This window comes from Gigantopelta aegis, unplaced genomic scaffold (assembly GCF_016097555.1).
Source record: "Gigantopelta aegis isolate Gae_Host unplaced genomic scaffold, Gae_host_genome ctg4039_pilon_pilon, whole genome shotgun sequence".
Classification (NCBI taxonomy): Eukaryota; Metazoa; Mollusca; class Gastropoda; order Neomphalida; family Peltospiridae; genus Gigantopelta; species Gigantopelta aegis.
Genome location: NW_024533646.1, coordinates 4,666 through 28,586, shown reverse-complemented (window position 1 = coordinate 28,586; position 23,921 = coordinate 4,666). Strand labels below are relative to the sequence as shown.

At 32.0% G+C, this 23,921-nt stretch overlaps 1 protein-coding gene across 1 annotated transcript; it reads left to right on the top strand.

Annotated features, from left to right (window-relative positions):
* The first annotated feature begins 903 nt into the window (after positions 1 to 903).
* On the top strand, positions 904 to 11,436 carry LOC121392534 (NAD-dependent protein deacylase sirtuin-5, mitochondrial-like). The gene is given in 8 exon segments (XM_041523715.1): positions 904 to 979; positions 1,570 to 1,692; positions 9,749 to 9,918; positions 10,033 to 10,138; positions 10,196 to 10,231; positions 10,234 to 10,407; positions 11,158 to 11,333; positions 11,335 to 11,436. Coding segments are annotated over 8 exon segments (963 nt in total).
* The last annotated feature ends 12,485 nt before the right edge of the window (positions 11,437 to 23,921 follow it).

Here is a 23,921-nt window from a genome sequence, read left to right as displayed (position 1 = left end):
ATTGGAAGCACGTGTTATCAGTGTCTAAGGATCTGTTGCTGAGGACTCGAGAAAAATGGCTGTAGTGCCCACTGTCTCCAGGTTTTTTTTTCAAGGAGTTTTTCACGTAATGACTTAATTATATATATTCCATGATGGGACTATCTACTGGAATCATACAAAGGCTTCTCCAAAGACATGGGTACTTAATTAGTAAAAGGCACCTTCGCCGCTTAAGACATGAGTTTGGAGTCAGTGCGTTGGCAGAGGAGGCAGATATTTCATCTATTTGTTCTGCTATTACGGTAAAATTTAGTCTGATATTGCAGCTCATTCCTCTGTCTTAGCGAAGGGGTAGCAATGCCAGACTAGGGAAATTTTTTGGGATGGTTAATATGTTGTGTGTGTAAAGGTATCTGATTGATGTAGAGCTGATATCTTATATTAATTACTAGTGGGAAATATATATATTCTACTATAGGAAGAGTTAGAGGGCTCAGGTTCACTTTTAGGATACAGAAGTATGTTGAATAGACTTAAAAATAACACATCAAATGAGTGTTAGACGGGTTAGTTGATGTTAATTTCTGATTCTCTGTTTCATAACACTTATTAGTGATACCGTGATGATGCTCTTGCCAATTTTAGATCCACAGGGATCTCTTGATTGAGCACGTTGTAGATTGAAGCGTAGAGTTTATAGGAGCAAGGTAATTTGTATACTTGATTGGTGTTGATGTCTTGAATAATAATAATTATTGCTACTTTAAGGGCCCCCAATTTTATCTGGCATTGTGACGGATATGACAAGCTAAAACCATTTGGAATCACCATTCATGGTTGTATTGACGGTAATTTGTTATCCTAAATCTTCACTACATATAACCTTAATTAATTTATAGATATTCTAGAAGAATCATATGGATGGCTTGTGGGTCTTCTAATAATGATCCACAAATTGTTGCACAACACTATTTTGATGCTATTGAATGTTTAAATGGTAAGTTTGTTTGTGAATCACTCTAAATTTACTGAAATTTTAATAGGTCTTCCTTCTATCTTGCGCACTGATCGCGGAACAGAAAATAGTATTATATGTTTTTTCATCCATCTTTACGTAGCAATCACACTGATGACTTTGCTGGTGAAAAGAGTTTTAGGTATGGAAGGTCAAGCTCTAATCAGGTTTGTATTTTTTTCTTATTAATGTTATAGTGTTATTTTAATGTACCACAGAGATAGAAGCATGGTGGTCATATTTGCGTACTCGATTAACTGACTGGTGGATCACATTCTTTAAAGTAAGTGTAACAAAATATTTACTATAATGCTGTAATTTCAAAATAGACTTTTAAATCTCATCTCATCTAGTTGTGTGGATGACTCTTTAGATCAGCACATGTAAGTTTTTAACATTTTCTGTTTTCGTATACCGAAATAGGGGAAACTCCACATTATTGGTTTAACAATACACATTTCAATCTACGTTGACATCAATATTCTATTTATAGGCTACCTGTCCAGTGCTATCAATTTAATGTAGATATTGCTTTTTTTGTAGTGAAGCAGTTAGATTTTGTTTTATTCCAGTCATCAGAATTGAGTTGAGAAATCTTGTTAATGAGTGGAATCATCACAACATATGTCCAAGTAAAAGAGCTGAAACCCCTGGAGGTATTCCAGAGATATTATTTTTCTTACCAGAGCAGTCAGGTAAGTATGGATTCATGATGACATCTCTGTGTTTACAATGAAAACTTAAATTTAGGTACTATTGATTATAAGTGCAAGGACCTCTTTGAGTATGCTAAATCTACATATGGCCTGCCTCTTAAGATATGCAGTACAGAATTTGAAGAGTATGCATATTTGTCTTATGGATGGGAACATTCACTTCAGCAACCTAGAAATGTATTGGATGCAATGGAGCTCTTAAGTTTATTGCTTGTTGACATGGAGGACTATTAGACTGCAACTAATGTATACATTCATAAACAACTAATGTACTAAATGTAACACAACTAATGTATAACTCATAACTCATATTCAGTTGATTTTAAATCAGTTTCATAAGGCCAAATCTTCCATGAAATCAACATTCCAAGAAGCCCCAAAGAGATTATCACACAGTGGACACTCTGTAATTGGATTAGCATAGCATACAACACCACCATCTGGCAAGTGACACATTGTATCAGGAACTGGAGCTAAGAATGAACTGCCACATGAATTGCACAAAGTTTCCTGAGGTACTGTTTTTCCTATACACAGATTTAATTAACACAGTTAACAGTAAAGTAAATCTTACTTTCACATAATTTAAGTAAAGGAGGAGGAGTCTCCTCATCATAACTAGTATCTTCACTGCTACCCCAGCCTCATCTATTGGTACAATTTCCTCCTAAAAGTAAACATAATGATTAACAAAAAAAATATCAAATGATCCTCAACTTCAATGATCATGACTTCAGATTTATCCTCTAGCTCCACATACTCTTTGCTCTTATTTAATACCTAAAATTACCTTGAGATTGACATAATTATAAAAAATTGCCTTGCTTTCTTTTCTGTACACAATATAAAGTCTAAATTTGCTAGGAACAAATCCATGTGATTTCATAAAATCTACCAGTGTCCAATTATCCTTATCCTCAATATTGTAAGGAATCCCAGCTGTACCAGATAAGTAATAGTCTTTTATGTCTGAAGAACAGTCCTTGAAAAATATCTCTTGCCCTTTTTTTATTATATCATTGTATGTAGCACATTTTTAGTAGGTCAACAACACGTGGAGGAGCAATGTTATATTTTCGCACACCTCTTTCCAACTCACAGTCATAACTCATTCCTCCAAAATGTATCTAAAATTGATAGTCAATAAAATAGACAATACTATTAAGTAATATATACTTACACCTAATATGCCTCCTTTAGAATTACCAGGTGTGTCACTGCCAATTCTTTTTTTGTTGTTCATTACTCTTTGTACTGTGAAAAAAGCTCTTCTTTTTGTTTTTGGCATAATATTTACTACATGCGAGATTTACATCAATTGTAACTATCACAAATACTTACCTTTTTCTCCTGACTGTACTTTTGAGGAGTCAGTTCATTAACTTTGTTTTTTGTATAATCTTAGAAGGCACACTTGACCGACTGTTAGCTGACACTGAAGTAATTTAAATTCTTCATCATTCAAAGAAGTAAAATATCCTTTGATAAGATGTCTTGGACTATCAAAGTACTTATCGTAGAGTCAGTGATACCACTCTCTTTTAAGCTAGCCTGAACTTTTCATTCATTTCTAACAGCATGGAAGCACGTGCGTACCTCCTGGGATCTTTATAAGTTTTGTATATACCGCATAGCCTGAAAAAAATTTGAAAATTCATTTTTAAGGAAAATTTTGAAAATTTCATTTTAAATAGAAAGTACGAAATAAAAACATCGAAAACTGCAAAGTAGAATATAAGATTACGAAGTACGAAGTAGAAATGGATGGCCGCCTTCGGCTTCCGTAGCAAACTCTAGCAGCACATTCCTGTGGGCGGAATTTAAAACCGCGAACTTCAACAAGCAAAATGGCTACAAGAAACCTAACTTTTGAGGAGATTCTACAGAAAAAACCAACACCTTGATGAATTATGTGAACATGTCCGTATTGGTAGTAAGTGGTACCAGGTTGGGAGTCCTGCTAAAACTAAATGATGTGAAGTTTAGATGACATTCACAGATTACCAGAGGATTCAACTTAAAACATTAAAAAATGTTTAAATTGTGGCTAAGTACACAACCCCTCATGCTACAAGGAAACATGTTTTGGATGCTTGAGAAAGGAAGTCATTGAAGAAAAACGTCAACATTGCACATGAGTATGAGAAGATTTTAAGAACAACTTGTAGCTCTGCTGGTGAGTGAAAGATCTACAATATAGTCTATAGGTATTATCTGTGTTACAGGAATTAAAGTTCAACCTAATGAAGAAAATACTACTCGTCCGTCCAGCCTATATACATGAATTGTCACAATGTCTGGTCAATCCTGTAAAAGTGTCCCAGCTCTTATTTAGTGAGAGATGTATCAATGAAGAAACACTTGATAAGATTGAGACATTAGAAGGCGTGGTTGATGATAAGTTGAAAACTTTATTATCTGCTATACATATAGCAGTATCTTTAGATCACAATAAATTGAAAGTGTTAATGACAGTACTGTCCAAGTTGAAGAGACAAAACAACTGTCTGAGAGAATTATCAGTGAATATGGTAAGAGTTATATTTAACTATCTGTGACTAACATTCATTTGTTTAGCTGAAACATTCCAGAAGACCAATCAATAGTTAATGTTCAAAAGAGAACAATAACAGGTCATAGTGATCATATGAGTCTTGAAGATCATGCCAGTTGACATTTTACGTTGTCATTATGGTACTCTCTCTCAGTCTCTCCGGTATCCTATTAGAGTAGCGGCAACTACTTCATGAAGAAGAAGTTATTTCACAGACAAGATTAACTATTGTTAAATTTAGCTGCTGAGTACATTTACTGGGAAGAGGCTATTTTCTTTTGCTAAAAGCCATTCGTCGTGCTGTACACGGTAACTACTATAATTTGAAGATGTTTATCAGTATTATTTGTTACCAATTTTCAGAAAATGTACCATGTGCTAATGCTATCTTAAAGGACTGTGGTAAGTATATGTCATATAATTATTAGTAATAGTGATACTCTGATAGACAAACTATTTTCTGAAGATGATGAAAAATCTAAAGAAATACTTATTCCTCGAAAGTTAGACCCTGTGTTTGGATCTATCCGGAAGCAATTGCGATAGCTTTAGTAATATCCGAGATGCTCATTAATAAAGTCGGCCTCATCGTCCTCCCCTGGATAAATTGAAATTATTTTGAAGATGGTTACTCTCACCTTCAATCTGAAATAGACAACACTGAATCTATTGATGAAATACTAACAGTTGTGAGAAATCATTGTACACTGATTAATATCAATTGTCTTGAGGGTATCGTTGAGCGTTTCAATATCAAAGAAGCTGAGACACATATAAGAAGATAAACAAAGATGTTGTTCAGTCATTTTTATACAGAAACAAGAGCTTCTCTTTGTCTAAATAAAAACACTTAAGGTGACAAATTCTTCTCCTCTTCTCCGACGAGAGACAGCAGTCTTTGTCTTAGACTGGGATCCCACTGGCTACACTTTGAAAGATATTAAAGATATTCTTGCTGAATCACTTGAGGGAAATGTGCAGATTCGAGATATAAGGAAGGGTAACTCTCCCCCCCCCCCCCCCCCCCCCCCTCATTGTGAACTGTTTTTTCCCTCTTAATCTAATGACATTACTTATTGCCAAAGCTCATGAGAGACTTGAGTTTTTAAGAGAAGAATGGTCTATTACGATTGAGTATTGGTCATTGTACCATTTATGATCATGAAAGAGACAAGGTAATAATAGTATTAGACACCACTACATGTGTTGTTTATTGATATATATAGGAGGTTAGAGCTATTATAGAAGAGAACACAAAGGAGTTGAGAAGTCAAACTAGAAACTACAAACACACTATTAGTAAACAGATGGCTATGCAAATATCATTTGTTGAAATAGAAAGAGAAGGTATTTCCATGTAGTTAATAATAATATTAAACTGTCTATTATCCTATTGTGTGAGACTGTATGTGAGAGTGTGTATACATAATTAGAATTACTTCTTACTTATTATTCATGATTCATAAATTTGATTGTAGTTCTTATTTACTAAATATAGTACAACTGTTTTACAACTCAATATTTTTACATAGAAATGAGACAAATGAAAAGAAAGGAAATTAAAAATTTAACATCACAACTAAGAGATAGAGACAAACAAAATGAGACATTACAACAGAACTTGAAAGGTAATTGATATTAATAAATAGATTAATAATTGAGTGGGAGATTAAAGGAAACTCAAAAAAGAAAAAAAATCTCTATTAGAGTAGTTGGAAACAAAATTATGTTACTCATTAATTTCACAGTAGTATGAAGCCTAGAGGACAGTTTAAGTGCCAGACTATATACTTTAACACTTAGTGTTTCGGATTTAGGAGGTAGAGATCGTTATAAATATTCTAATATAGGACTGTCTCATTTGCTTCTGTACAATAGACATTAGTCTGTTGCAGTCTGTGAGTAGAAAGGGTTTATGTGTGTTTCTACAAACATACAAACAATTTAAATATCAGGAACACTTTAAAATCAAGGTAAACATTGACATATCTGTATCATAAATTGTAGTATATTGACAATACTCTGTATCATTTATTAAGTTTACGAAGAGAATAGAAATATGAGATAAATACACAATTTTTAGTTAGAAGAGAAGCATGAACAGATGGAGGAACGAAAGCGAAGAGAAATAGATTATAAATGTAGGTAGATATTAATTTATTGAACAGGAGAGAGTGTTACAAGCCTTACAAGAGGGTTATTGTTCATATGAAGCAAGATTGAGATTAGAAGACTCTACTTGAGTTTAAAAGGTTAACTATATGTGACCATAAATACGAAAATGGGTACCGCGTCACGCGCATGTAGAATTTTGAACAAATGCTGAATAGAGGTTGAGAGAGTGGGTCTTGAGATCACAAGCCTTTGGTATTCATGAAGGTTTTGTCATAATGAATTTTATAGCTTCCGTGAAGATGGCTGGCATAGCATAGATGACAAGCTCTCACTTGAAATAAGTAACGCGAGGTACCAATTTATGGTCAATATGGTTTACTATATATAGAAGTTCAGATAGCAAACAAAATATTTTAGATGTCATACCTCATAGTTATGTTCCCAGATTGCCATGCTTTCCTTGCCTTTTTGCTTTGGGATTGTAGCAGTCTGGGAATAAGAGATTTTAGCAAAATCCCCTGACTACTTTTTTGCTTGTGACACATTTGGAATCTGGAAATGAGATATATATCCCAAACACATTATAGCATAACTCACACCATACTATATGTATACAGTGAGTTATGATACCAGTGATGTGGTCAGACTCCCAGACTTGATAATATCATAACATGCACATTGTATTTGTAATACAAGTCTACTTTTAACTAAGTTATCTATAGATAGGTGCTATCAGTTCACATGTTTCTAATTACCTATATTTGTAATAATATAACTAAGTGTTTTTGTTATGTTATTAAAACTTCAAACAGCAATCAGTCAAGCCCTTAATGTAGCACTAATGTAGTCTACTAGCCCCTCCTATTTTTTGACTGACTGCTATACAAGATTCACTGTGACAGTGTATGTCAGCATTAATTATGTACACAGCAAAAACACAAGGTTAAAACTACATGCAATGGTTGTATCAACCTACAATACAAATTGGTTATATTAACCTACATGTAATTGAAATGACACTCCTGGGTAACATTGACTAAAATGGGTTAATGTAACTAAGTTGGTTTAAGCTACCATGTTGACTGACTGTTACTATAACTAGTTTAGGTAGTTTAACACCAAAATAACAATGTAATCTAGTTATTAAAAACAAATTGGTAAAAGGGAGAAAAAGCAATATTAGTTTACATAACATAGTGTTTTGGGATAAATATAAGTCAAACCATCTGTTAGTTTATGACCATGATAAACACTGTAATCCAAATAAATCAGATATTAATGACTGGTGCGAAAACAGAAATGACATAGGCATAGTAGTGCACTTAAAATAGAATTTTTGTCATTTTAACCGTTGTCCTCGTTACCAGAATCTCATCAAGTTGATGTAAGCCCAAGATTAGAAAAAATACACGATGGTATTCTGTGTATTTCCGTCTATAAATATAACATGTGGCCACAAGAAGGACAAGATGGAGTCTTCTTCTGTACCAGTAGTACCCTCGTAGTACCCTCAGTAGTTTACACTGACTTTATTTGTTTTTCCTAACGAGGTGACAAAAAAAGAAGATAGTAGTGCTAAGTGTAAGATTTGTTTAAAAAATTACAAGTGTACATTAACAATAAAAGGAAACCTTCTGAAACATTTAAAGACAAAGAACATGAACAACATTGAACAAGCACAAACAGGAGCAAGCCGAGCTACTTTGACTTCATTTACTGAATTCTAATCAAACTATGTTATCACCTCATGGATGTGTTGTGAGGAAGCATACAGATTTTAAAAATCAGGAGACCATTTTAACATCAATTGTTAGAAATCTATGTGGAGCTGGAGGACTTGCTATTGGAATACTTGAAAGACAATGATTCCGCCATTTTATGAATGATGTTGAACCAACATTGGCCCTCCAACTCTTTTCTACTCCATCTAGCTCAGCTCCCATTGAACGCTTATTTTCCAAAGCAGGTTTTGTACTTAACCAAAGAAGAACAAGATTGAATAGCCTACAACTTGAACAATTACTTTTTTTCAAGTAACAGTTACCTTCATTTCATAAGATAATTCATTTGAGTCTTTTTTGATATAATTTATCTGGTACACAAAAAGACACAAAAGTAGATGTGAATTTAAAAAGTAAAATGCAGTAAAATACATGACATTTTAAATAATTAAAAGTAAATAGAGAGTAAAGAGAAAAATGTAGATGTGCATTCTCTGCCTTAGTTAAGAATAACAACATGCTTTTTTCAGTGCGGCTATCAAAATAAAGTACATTACATGAACGAAACCAAAAAAAAGAAGCATGTTCACCACCAATGATTTACATTAAAATATTAGTTATAACAACCTATTTTGTTAGTTATGATAACTGCAACATATTTTTAGAATCAAACCTACTAAGTGTTACAGTAACCACAGTGCACGAAGTTGAAGTAACAACAATTGTTACCTCAACTACTTTATGTCAGATGTTACTTTAACTATAGGTGTAGGTTATAATCACCAATACATTTGACAGTACTTTACTATTATTTTCATTGGATTATTTTAATCCAAGACATGGGTTACCTGAGTTGTAGGTGTTTGAGCCAAAAGTTTGGGTATTTTCTACCCATCACTTTTTACTGTTACTGTACTGTACATTGTTTCCTTTCCGAGTCTATTATGATAAGTTAATAGTTAAAGTATTAGTGTATAAATAATATGACAGCAATATTATGGATGGAGTTAATATAAACTATTGTAGTCTAAACAAGACTGTCTCAACTAGTACCATATAACATAATGATCACGAGATGTTACTTGTATTCAATAGTTATAAGATATAAAGAGCATATGAGAGCAACAAGTATATAAGCTTTAATTAAGAATTATACATCAGTTTAGTCTCAATCTAGATATCACTTACTAACATAGAGAACATGACCTTCTCTGCATTATGAAGTTCACAGTATTATATATGTCGATCTGTTACCACAGTAACATACATTAATGGAACACAAACATAAGGGGGTTACAATATAAACACATGAAGTGTTTGTTAAAAATGTGATGAATATCACATTATTACAGATGATTTGTCATGAACTTTGTCAAAATAAGTACCACTTTTGAATTTTTTGCTTTAATAATGAGCTACATATATGTTAGATTGAGTGGTCATTGTTATCTATCATGGTCATGAATGTAAACAGTTAAATATTGAAACTAAATTAACAAAGATGGAAGATTGGAGCTTTAAAATAATTGCTTAGGCATGTCATGATATGGTATTGAATTAAAATTTAAAATAATATTTTTTTGCCGAGATTTTTTTGTTACAAAGAGCTAACATACTAAATATTTTTTCTGTTTGACATAAACAGTTCCTTCATTTCTTGGTGACAATCACAGTCAACCCTCGTCAGATATGAAACAATTTCATGATGAGGTGTTTGCAAGTGCTAAACACATTGTGATCCTTTCAGGAGCTGGGATAAGTGCTGAGAGTGGAATCCCTACCATCATCTATAACACTTGGAGAGATACAAAGTATGTACTGCTACATAATAATGGTTAAGTGTAATATACAACATTACTAATAAGTAATTCCTTTATGTGGTTTTCTAATATGCATTATGACCACATAATAATTAATTATATATTATAGGCTGAACAAATTGCTAATCCTAAGTGTTTTCAAATTAATCCATCCCTTGTCTGGGAATTTCACCATTACAAACGTAAGATCATGCACTCTAAGCGACCCAATTCTGGTAAGAATTCAATCAAAATCCATAACTGCAAATATATACTGAAAACTATCTGTTTAGCTCATATGGCTATTGTAGAACTTGAGAAACGTCTCAAGCCTCAGGAAGAACAGTGACAGTCCTCACTCAAACTATTGATAGACTTCATCATTATGCTGGTTCTGAAGATGTTATTGAACTACATGGGAGTCTCTGGTTGACTCGGTGTACAAAATGTGGTGACATTGAGGAAAACCATACAATTCCTATAGTCCCAGCTCTGAAGATAAAGGGTAAAAGAATAATTTTCTGTATCAACAATAACAATATATTAACTTATAAGCATTTATAATAATATTATTATTGAGGACTAGATAATTATCAATTATAAAAACTGAGTTGCATTTAAAGCTACAATGCTACATTTTGTCGACCTGCAGAGCTCTATTTAGTCTTTGCAAAGTTTAGTGTGTAGAGTAATTGGCATTTAAAATCCTCACTATTGCTGTAAATATGTATGGCATTGCTTGGCAAATACATATTTGCATATATATATATATTATATAGTAACCTATACTCTACACACTAACCCAAAACTTTGAGTTTAAAGATGAGCATGCTTAAGCTAAATGCTCATTAGTTGTACTTGATCTAGTTATGATATTATTTATACAGTTCTGTTCTGGCAGTATTGATCTATTGTTGTATGCAGCCATTGAAAGTAAAACAAAAACTTGAATATAACCATGGTAGCACTTAAGAAATAATAAAGTTTTTTTTTTTACTACAATTGCTACAACTTGAAGTTAAGCATTAGTAATAAAAGTGTATATCATTCAGTGGCCTAAAACTACTATAATTACGCTATTCAATATTGGAAATTTGAGCTCTATCAAAACATATCATGACACAATATATATAATTATTTTTTGTTTGTCAGGAGGATCCTTCAGATAATAGATGGCATAAGATAGATTGTTTGTATTATATAAGATTATATTTAATTTATAATAAAGAACTCTAATAGTTTTTGTTATTATTTAGTGCTCCAGATGTTGATGCTGTTGATGCTCAAATTCCAATAGAAGAGTTGCCTCAATGTAAGAAATGTCATTCTCTTCTTCGTCCTCATGTCACATGGTTTGGAGAAGAACTGGATTATGAGATTATTAAAAGGGTAGAAGAAAAACTTGCTTTATGTGATCTTTACCTGCTTGTTTGGGTCCTCCTCTCTTTTCTATCCAGTTGCTGAATTTGCTCCTACTTTAGCAGCACGTGGTGTACCTGTTGCAGAATTAATTTGCAGGAAACCCAGTCACTAGAGTGCTAAAGTGAGACTTGTAATATGTGATATTTTGTTATTCCTATATATACCTTTTTACCAATACAAGATGTTTCTAAATGTTATTCACATTTAAAGATCATCTGACTTGTTTTTCTTTTTATAACAGATATCACTTTAGGGGGAATGTGGAGTAACTTTACCTCTAGCTGTTGCCAAGCACCCCACAGAACCTGAGGAAGAGACTTAATAGTTAACAGAGCAATTAATAATTACTATAATAGAACAAAGACAGATAATATTAACTTTCACTTCTATTGAAAAGCTATTTATGACTGCATTTCTTTATTAGTGATGAAGTTTAATGATATCCAATGCTCTGTTCTGTTAAGAAATATTATGATCTTCACATCTTTAGTTCATTATTTTTAGTCATATTCAGCATGTTCATAAACCATAGTATTTAAAAAATCTTATTTATGACTGCATGTCCTGTACTATACAGAACATGACCTTTTTTAAAAAGGAAACAAGTGGCTAATATGAAGCTATATTTAAAAAGAAGCTGACTCTAAATTTGTATCCAAGAAGACCTAAATAGAATTGTTACTAGAGCTAATTAGTTTGGTTTTGTTAGCAATCAAATGATTTTGCTTGCGTAATCTAACATCCTCTACAAAAACCTATCATTCTTAAATCTAGGGTAGCATAAAAGTGTTGTTAGTGGCCCAATGTAACTGCATAGTTACCTTCACATTCACAATTGGAGGTTTAGGATTAAAATAAATTATAAAAGTTGAAGTGTTTTGAAGATATTTTTTAAGACAGTGTAACTATATAAGTTTTAATTAAAATGTATTTGTTTAGCTCTGTCTGTAAATTTAATACATTATTATGCAATAGTTTAATAAAGCTGGCTGTATCTTTGTGGTTATTTAATTTAAATGAATTAACATTTCATAATGTCAAGGGACTGTCTTCATTCATTATCAAAAACATTTAGTTTAATATCTTCAGTAGTAGTTTCATTATTTGTTTTTATAAACCATAGCATTAGTGTTAAGACATCATGATCCATCGTTTCTATTACATTATTTTCCATTCCATAATGGGTATAATTCTTATTCCATTGTTTTTTATATTATATAGCAGGAAGTCCTGATTCACATAAGTCACTAACATTTCAGCAAAGCTTGGTATAACTGTTGCAGTGTTTCCAGTATTACAGGGACAGAAAATTAATTGGGTAGTGTCCATGATATACCATTTGCATATGTCCAAATATTCTTAAAAGGATTAGTATAGTAAGTAATAGAAACCATCAAATTCATAAGAGGAGTCAATGTTATTACTGTTAATACCTAAATGCATTACAAGATTCATATTGGTATCATCTTAGTCAAACACACACACCTATTGTAATAGATCTCATGAGTAGAGAAAAACATATCACTGAATTCACCGAGGATTAGGGACACCACACATATCATAATCAACGTTTTTATATGTAGTTGTGGTGTCAACCAGGAGGACAGGTAGCACCTGGTTCACTCATATAACTTAGCCTACTTTCATCTAACCTCCCTTTTTCTATTGCAGATATTAGTATTGTGTAATAGCTTGTATTGGTGTAATAGCCTGAGCCCTGATGATATACTAACATATTACCTAAGCTACTGCTGTGTACCCCAGTGTATGTTAATACTGGTACGGAGATTCACAATGACTGAATATACATGAAAAGGAAGTACTATGATTCCTCTTACTTTTTAAGTATTGGATAAATGTTAATGCAATGAGTTAGCAGGACATTGACAGTGATGAAACATAAATTCATTATTAAATAACTCTTGCGAGGAAGTTAAATTGATAATTGATGATTACACATATAGCTTTAAGTTATCCAGATAGAACTAATGAGCAAGGGCATGTTTAGGTTTCTAGATTCACATTAACTGGTTATGTTTGATTATGTTTTGATCAGTGACTCAAGATCATGCATTGTTTGAATATTATGATATGATGAATGAAATCATTTTTTGGCTATAATATGAGGACTAAATAATGATACTGACAATAAAGGTGACATGTTGTGTTATTTTAATTGAATGATGAATTAGTTATAGTATGTTCACAATGTGTTTTCTTTCTATATATTTCAGGTTGAATGAGTATACTAAAAATAGATATATACATAGAGCATTGCTACAATTTATAAAATTGTGTGTGATGTTTTATGTATTAAAAGGATGATTTTTGAATAAATAAGACAGAAAATAGTTCAACTGGTAATGATAATTATTACATAGCAATCTCTCAGATTCAAAGGAACGCTGTCTTAAATGGTTGAAGACACACTTAGAGCCAAACTCAATTGCTATATATACTATAACTAAGTCAATAAAGAAGATCAAGTTGAGAATTAAGTAGTTGCAACTTGAAAGTTGGCTACATACTTTGAGAGAGAAATGGTTTCAAATGAGATCACAGTATGTAGTTGAGTTATATAATCATATTTCATATCTATTTCCTGTGCATTCATATTTATAGTTACAACTGTTGGTGGCCATTGATATCGAAATTTTTAATATAAAGCTAGGTACTTCAATGAATGGGCTTTCATATCATTCAGAAACTATACAAGACCCTTTCTGTTATCCAAGCTTCCGTCCACTATCACCATGATTGTAATGTTATATATCAATGTAACAGTGTAACTGTGTGGTAAGATTAAATTAACTCCTGAGGAAGATTAATTGATAAATTATATGATATTGCCCGGCATATGCAAAAGGGATACTTGAGTCATTCTGTCATTTTTGTATTTTGTTCATACCATTTTAAAGTGTAGATATTATGATGAATTTTTTGCATACCTTGGATAAATGCATGCGTTAGTCATTATAAACGGAAAGGTAGTAATACTACCAAAATTAATGTTGATGTAGATGGAAGTGGAATGTAATGTTTCTTTCATAGCATCTCTCAGATTCAAGAATTTGATAAGCGAAGCTTCTACGTGCAAAGCTAGAACAAAAAGTGACTGTTAATATTCTCTTCGTTTTTTGGTTTATCAAATTTAACCAAAAGATTGTACTTCAATGAATGGGCTTTATTTATTCAGAAAATCACCATCACTTTTATCCATGTCCATACTGACCATTATTGTAAGTTTGACAGAAGTGGTCCCTTTAGAAATTTACATATATAGCAATATTTTTACTCGCATATATTATTCAGTTATTAAGGTAAAAATACTAGTGTCAGGTTATTGATGAATTTCTCGGGTTAGAACAGTTAATCGTTCTAACCCGAGAAAGTAACTTATTTATTTATTATTTATTACTTACTTATTCATTTGTTCACTTGCTATAATATAAAAGAATGTTATAAAGGAAGTGTATTCATTGCCTTTAGTTAATAAATCTTGGTTTTGTATTGATGATCACTAGTGCTCAGTAGTAGTACTATTTTAACAGTAAAGTTATAATTTAAAGTATTTTAGTGTGATTTTGTTTATCAATGTGCTGTTATTACTGATAGTGGTTATCAGTGATGTCTATTAATTATATTCATATACTCAAACCACAAAATGAATAATAATTAACTGTTAATTTTAAAGATGTTATTATGATACATGTAAATTTAAATAGAGTCTCTAGTATTAGATGATGTAATAAGGATTCTAATGATGATAATGATAAAGAGTCAAACAATAGAGGTATGTACTAGTAACTAATTATTATTAATAAATGTAAACAAAATTATAATTAAGAAAAATTATTCTCAGTTATAATTAATATTAAAGACACAGACATACACTGGAATTGTCAGAATACTGTAAGACAAGGAATTAAATTAACTAATATGTTAATAACACTTCAGTCTTCATTATTACAATGTCTTATAATAATTCTTCATTACAATGTCTTATAATAATTCTTCATTACAATGTCTTCATTATAGTAATTCCTAAACCCCTTTTACAAACTGTGTGTATAAAGCTAGCTGGTCAAATATTATCATTATTATTGAATGGATTGTATATGAGGGTAATTACCCTGCTAGAGCAACCAATGGCTGTTAAATTTAATTCCTAAAATAAAAATCTAAACATAAGTATGATTATACACATGTAACTTTGTGGTCATACAAGTTCAAAGTCAGATAGTCTTGTATGACAGGTAATAATTCAGAGCTACACATACAAATCAAACACATGCATACTTTACATAGGTAGTAATTGTGGAAGTTACTACAAATCAAATATCCTCCTCCAGTGGCATATCCCACTTCTGATGCCAGTATTATGACCAAATTTAGTTCACAAAAAAGGACTGTATTTGGTCACACATGATGATGCATGATTGTAAAAATCAAGGCTGTATAACAGAATCAAGGTTACACATGATTGTGAAGGACAGGGCTGTTACATATGTGTATTTTGTATCCTTGTCCAGAACTTGAAAAGAACCCCTCCATATTATCATTACAAACTAAGCCTTTATCTCCCTCAAACTGAGTATTTGATGGTGACCATGAGATGACCTCTATTGTTCATTAATAAAGAATTTAAGTATAAAGGAGGTAAGTTGGAGACAAGAGTCTTCTCGTCTTAAAAATCAAGCTCACTACATTATGGAGACAATTGAGGGAGAAGTATTCATTAGTACATTATTGAAATAATAAATGAACCAATGACATGTAATATACAATGAAAGCTGATGTGATTAAGCAGTTAATGAGTAGAGGATACGACAGTGACCCAGAATACCAAACATGTTGCCAATTCCTAACATCAAACAGCTACAAATTAACATCAAAAACTACAACAAATGTCTCCAAGTCTTCATTCGAAAGACCTTTATCTATCTTCTTACGCAATATATCTAGCTCCTCTGGACCACATTATAACATATCTATAACTTGCAAAGACCAAAGATTCATTATCTGGCCATCCTTGGAGTTTCCCCCCTCATTATCATCTGATGATGTCTCCAATATTTTCATGAAAGAGAAACTAAAGTGTCTTCTTGTCAATACATGAATTTGAGGTTCTACAAGTGCTAATGTCCCTTGATAATTTTTGTACCAAGGTTTCTAATAATATCAAGTAAGAAGTACTCCTCCCTCCCCTCTTACCATGACTTCTGGATTCTATTCCGGCCATCACTCTCTGTAAGGTAGCTATTTCTCTTGGGTTAATATTTGAAACATAGTTGAATATCCAGTACCAATACTTCAGCTCTGTTCACTAGAAATTAGTGGACAGTACAATTCAGGTTCATTAAGTTGGTTTGAAAATTTCTAACAGTATTCTGTGTGCTTTTATCTTCTATAATTTAACAACAATTCGATTTTAGTAAATGAAGATTACAGCATTAGGATCATTTGTACAACCATATTATTATCATATCTTCCTGTATATTATATGTGCTTTATTATGTTACTGTCATATCCTCATGATCAGTATATGCAAGGGCATAGAAAAACTTCTCTCAAATATGGGTTGAGGTGGCTTTGTCCTTCCCACCCACCTCCCCCGTCTGCACTCTTGCTTAATGTGAGTGTACTGCTGCTACTTGTCCTCATGAACTAGATAAATGATCATGTTGTGGTCTATGTGTCACTCTATTACATCCTTTGATAATGATATTGTTTTAATTACTAATTTATTATAAAATTGACAGTTCATCTAACTAATTTCATAAGTTACAATATTTTTAATGTTTAGGCAGGGCTATCACTATATACATTTCCAGAATTAAACATACTTATTGAACTATACAAAATTTTGTTCCTTAGTAATTACTAATCAAAAAACTAAGGATATATACAAATTCCTAATATAATTCATTGTATTTGCAATCATGCATGACAGAAATGTGAATCAGTAAGGCAACAAACAACTTGAAATGATATGTTAATCAAAATTAAATGGCTGAATAAACAAATAATCAGTATGGTACTGAACATGTGTGCTATGATATAAATATTTGTATACTTAATTGTTTACATTAGAAGGGTGTTGCCTTGGCAATTACGAAATATTTTTAAAAAATGTTAATTAGCAGTACATTGGAACTATATAACTGTATAATTTTATACTTCACCACTCGTTTATGGACTAAACTGGGAAAAAACTTATCATGAATATAATTGTTTTTTATTGTCTAATTACTGGTCTATATATTGTGGCTAGTGAGAGCTCTTCTGTTTGTATGACTGACTGTACTAGTCTACTAACTCACATCCTCCCTCACTTTATGAACAATATGTTGTAATCCTAGTAACAGTGGAAAGATATTTACTGTGAAAAAAAATGATCGAGTGAGAGTAATATTCTGTCCAACTACAATAACCTACATCTTGTAGCAAATCACATATATTCTTGTAGTTCCTTGCTCCAAGCCTTCCCTGCTGCTATTCAGGTTATTACAAACATCACTTTAAGTAATGGTAGTATTATAAGTGTCTATTGTGTATGGGGGGTAGGCACTGTGATGATAAGGGGGGCTGGATGAGGTTGGATCTCTTAACATGAGTCAATCTGGTGCTTTTTGTCCTTCTGGACTAACATTACAGCAATATAAACAATATTGATCACAATTGTGTGGACAACCATTTTCATATTCGCTGGTTGTTCACATTCTTTGACACATTTTCAACGTAACTATAGCAACGTGTGTGGAAGGGTAAGAGGATATCGCATTTGGAGCCCAGAATCATCACTGTAACGTCAATATGTTCAATTCATTGATGGTATGAGTCCGAGAAAGGAGATTATGGTCCTATTCTGTTGGAGCAACCGGGGATATCATGGTTACATGTATAATGGTAGTATTGGTTTTATTCACGGTTGTTATTCCATACTTATTTTATTACTTATGGTTATTAGTCAGAACCTATATGGGTAAATATTCTGTTGGAACATATGAAATCATTCAGTTAGCGTATTATAGCTGTCCATTAATAATGGTAGTATTGGTTTTTATTCCATCATTTGTTAATATGGTGATATTATTAACTGTGAATTCAATGGTGTAAGTAGCCATAAAAGCTCATGTAATGTTTTATAGGCTAATGATCCATTATGGGATTGATAGAACTGTAGGCATGGACTTAGCAAAGCTACATGTTGTACTATATCAAAAATATCCATGGTTTTTCAAGTCACTAAAGGACATGTATTTTCTGATTGGTTTTCAAGATCACAAAGGACATAAGATGAGTATGTATTGATTTTGGTTCATTTGATAAGGCTCTCCACTGACATCATATTATGTAAATGACTTTTTAATACACAACTTTAAATAGTGGTTCTAACAATGTTTTTGTCATTAATGCCTTAATATATGGTGTGTAGATTACTATATAACTTGGGGGCACAGTTCTATAGATATTGTATTGTATCATAATTTAATTACAATCTACTGAACATTCTAGGAACACATATTAGACAATTCAAAACTATGGCACCTTTGATGTGGGCAATGGAAAATTCACCACTTGTATAATTAGTCTCAAACATTCCAGAACATGTCATGTTATAATTACTTGTTCTTGATCAAGTCGTTTGTTACATTGGCTCAGTGGATAACATTTTAATTAATATGATAGCAACACCAAAACCTCGATATTTACCTAATACTTTCTCTGGTGACTCAAATTCTAGCTGGAATCAACGATTGTTCATCTTAACAACTGTATAGAGGCCTAGGTCAATCGTAGAAGCTGCCAATGAAGCTTTCTCTCTTGAAAGTTCGATAGTAGGCTCAGGCTCAAACAGTATTCCAAACACTATCCGAGGAAGACAAGTCAGTGTTGGGTAATGCTGTTGTAGCGCTGACAGCCCGATTTGAGCATGATAGTATGTTTAGCTATATCTTTCTACACGAAGCGTACTATCTGTAAAATTGGGCTAATTATCCTAAAGATCTCCGCGGACTTTCCACGAAGGCTTACCAACTTTCTAAAGCCACAGAGTAAAAATTGTTTCTTACGTCAATTCATCTCTAGTATTACAGACAGCGAAATTTTCCTGTCAGCTGTTTAAACAGAAAGCAGCATCGGAAGACAATTCAGTAACTGCCACAATGCAGTTAGAATTTATACGTTGTTATCTCTGTGGTAAATACGAAAGTGAAGACCCTCGGCTAGTTATGTCTCTCACACACTCTAATAACGAGAAATTAATGTTGTTAATAGGTATAACTGATAAGATAAGATCACAAAGCTTGAAAAAAATGAACACTCCTCATCCTTAGGAGAGAGCAGCCACCGCACCATCTTGATCAATAATTTGTATTACTGTCAGCAACCAGGACATTTTTGTAAGTGGCTGCAACTGCACTCACCGTCCCTAACAAAGCTGCTCACAACAGGAAAAAAGGGAAACCTTAGTCCATTAAGGCCCACAGGCTGAGGGTCAGTTGTTATTACACAAAATCAAGGGATTTCGCCCATATAACCTGTAAATCATGCTGTTATATATCATAATCAATTCATGGTAAGTTACACATGCTCTTTCTGGTTGATACAGAGCTGTGGTAGCTTCATAAAGAACATCTGTGGAGCACCATGTAAACTGGTTCACATGTTAGGACAATTCCTAGAAGATTTAATAACCATGGAATCCTAGCAACAAATATGAAGCAGCCACTGTAGCAAATGTGTTAAAACTAACGAGATGTTTTTTTTCGATTTTCACACTTGAACAAATCCCATTCTAATAGGGGGAGCAATTTAAGTCTAAATTTGTTCAATGAAGTATGTAGGAATATTACAGATCCAAGAAATGTTGTACTTCACTATACCATCCTTAATGTGATGGACTCCTTGATCATTATAATTGTACTCTCCTATATATGTTTGGCCACTACTTCTAAAGGTAACCTTAATGACATGGACAAATTTTGTTAGACCAGTTTGTTATGTACATACCAAGCACTCGAGCTTCAAATGGATATACTCCTTAATACTTGATGAATTAGTGTGTAGCTCAATAACCATTGATCTAGACTTTGAGACTTCGTTTTGCATTATCTGATTTTTATGTACAACAAGTACAGTCATCATTCTCTTACCCATAATAGATAGTTAGAAATACTTTAGCTATTGTTAGCAACAACAAAAGACTTTATATGATAACAGTGTTCACGAAAAAACCATTCCTAAATCATGAAAAATCCTGTGACCTTACTTAACATATAATATTTGATGTGAACTGAAAGTAACATGATACTGTTTTGATTGCTAACATTCTATTACATTGACTAAGTCAATTTTGTATAGTATTTATATAGTAAACAATGGATTTTTACAGCTCCGCCTTATATAGACCAAAGGTGTGCATATTTGACAGCATTTAATCAATGTATAGTAGGTTAGGAAATGACAACATTGTGATATATGTTTCATTTGCATGAAATAATTTGTTACATACATGCAACCTAAGTATTAGTTTTAAATCAACTAATCAATTTATACTTATTTAAACTGCATGTCTAACATAGCTCATCTTAGTTGACATGGCTAGTTAAGATCAACTGTCACCTTCAGCCAAATACATAGTGTTTTAATATTCCTAAAATTTACTCAGTTATATTGTATTATGCATAGCTATATATAATTTTTCCCAGCAATATAGTATGTTATAGTGATAATGTGTACAAGATGTTTGATTTTTTTAATCATTAAAACATTCATCCTATATCTTTATATTTAAAGTACATGCTTTTCCTCAATTACGCACTATATTTCCTTCTAACAACAAGTTAAAAATGAAGATGTTTGAGACTATATCATATTGTTATATAACATAGTCATGTTTGTGTAAAGGTTGTCAGTGTTAAAGTAGTTTAAATGTTGTTGCATACTGACTTCATCTCTACTTGGTACCTTGAACTATCTATTGGAACTTATGTTTGTTAATATATACTAGTTAATCTTGATTACTAAGTTGTGTGAATGGATGATATTGTCATCTAAATAAATTAACAATAAGAATAAAAGTGCAAAAACAACTATAATAGTCTCATTTTAAGTATTGAGTTTCATATTTCTGTGAATGGGAGTAGTAATATGACGAGTGCACTTTGTGCTACCACCCCTCTTGTTGTGGAGAATCATCATGTGTGGTCAACATTAATTATTATAATAGATTGTAAACTAATTATCACTCTATATCCTTGATAATGATCTCTTGATAGATGAGAATTAAAATGTTCTCTATTATACTAAATTTAAGTTATCTTATTTTGTCAGCATTGATACGGTGTCGTTGATGTGGAGTGTGGTACTAATTATATTTGACTCTTAAAAATTGATAAAGTTAAACTATATGACAATAAAGGATAATTAATTTATTCCACTTTTATATATAGACTAAACTATTATAGGACGATAATTACCCTATATATAAAACTGTAGGTAAACTGGGTTCATAACTTGATGCAATATTCTTAAACATCTTTCCTTTAATTTATTATTAAAGAATGTACGCTCAAATGAAGAAAAGCAGTAATTTAAAGATAAAAGTTGAGATAAACTTTTATCTCACGTAAAAATCATCAATTTTGTTCATGTGGTAAACCATGCTTTATCAGCAAAAGCACATGATGGGATGTGTCTGGACAATCACATCAAGTATTATTTGTTTATGAAGAATCAGAAGTGCTTGTAATTGTATATATGAGCAGTACAAACATTCAAAATCCTTTATACATTTTTTCTGCACTAGATCATTTTTCCCAATGTACGCATTTTTCCATATACTGTTCACATGTAATACAACAGTACCTTTTTTAGAGTAAAGGTAAATGCGGCATTAGCAGACTAATATTGTCGTTATTCAAATAGAAGTGTCTTCATTAAAATGAAGTTAACATTATTAATAAAATTATGTTGCATTGTATTCATCTCTACTTCAGTTATATAATAGCACTTTTAAAAAAGTTACTAAACAATTGTTCATTGTAAATGTCAATTTAGTAAGTTGTGTCAAAGTCTGATACGATCCTATGAATAAACAATAATTTCAAAAATGCACAAAAACATATATAACAATGTGATTTTTATGTAATGGCAGGTTTGATACTGTCTATTGTGATATAGAGGAGATAGTAACTGCAATGAGAGGCTTGATTATGGTGTGCGAAGTCAATGTAATTGATATTAAACTAGTTGTCTCTCTATATCTCATTGATAATGATCACTAATTGGACAAGAGTTGACATGTTGCTATTATAATAGTTTATTTTAAGATGCCTAGTTTTCAAGACAAGGGATAAAAGTGTTGTTGATGCAAAAGTCTGTACTGATAATAAATTTACTATAATGATAAATGCAATGGTATTGTAATATAGGCATCATATAAAGTCATCGTTAGTGTTGTTTGTTGTGTTAAATATTTATTCAAATTAAGTAAATATATATTTATATATCCTTCAATTCCCAATGTCCTGACAATAGATGACATTTGGGTATAGTCATCTTTTCCGGTGGTTTTGTTCTAGTTCAGACGGCTTCTTACCTCTTTTGTGTGGCTCTTCTGCAATAATGCTAACCTCCTATATATAATTATCAATAAATCACACAAGTAGTAAATATTCTCTAATATTTACTACCTTGTTCCTTGATGCTTATTATAAATGGTACAATATCCAATGGTTAGTTGGATTAATCCTTTTTTCTTCATGTCTTCAAGAGTCTCCTGACGCTTTAGCAATAACTAGAGTTGTTACACTGAGTAGAAAAAGCAGGTCACAACAATGGAGTTTCCCCTTTCTTATAACACAAATTTGTAAGTTTTTCGTCAACTACTTCAGCAATAATGTCTTGTATATCTTGTAGTGTGTATGTGGTAGGATCCCAGTCTAAGACAAAAGATAGCTGTTCTCACATTTAAGAAGAGAAGGAGTTCTTGTACTTTAAACATTTCACCCAGACAAAGAAAAGTTTTGTGTTTTCTCACAAAATGAATCAATTTGTAATTTTTATATGTGTCTCAGCTTCTATAATCTGAAAACCCTCAACAATACCTTTGAGGCAAATTGATATTAATCAGTGTACAATGATTTCTTACACAACGGTTAGTATTTCATCAATAGATTCAGTATTGTCTATTTCAGATTGAAGGTGAGAGTAACCATCTTCAAGAAATAGTTCAGTTCCTCCAGAGGTGGAGGGTTTTTCGTAATAGCTTTTCAAATTTTACTAAAAGCTACTGCAAATTTTCTTCTAATAGACCAAAGATATATCTAACTTGCGAGAATTGGAATGCATCTTGTCAATGAAGTTTCATCTACAAAAAATTAAAGAGAACTGTTAGAGGTGATAACTAACCTTAATTGACTAATGCAGCTTGGCTCTCAAGTGATATAAAATATCTAATGTTTGATTTATTAAAGATACTTTAAACTTATATAATGACTATCTTCAATAACTGCAGTAATAGTAGGTTGTCCTTCTACAGCATCATCTTCAAACAATACTATCTCTATAAAGAATGATTTTATTGAAGAA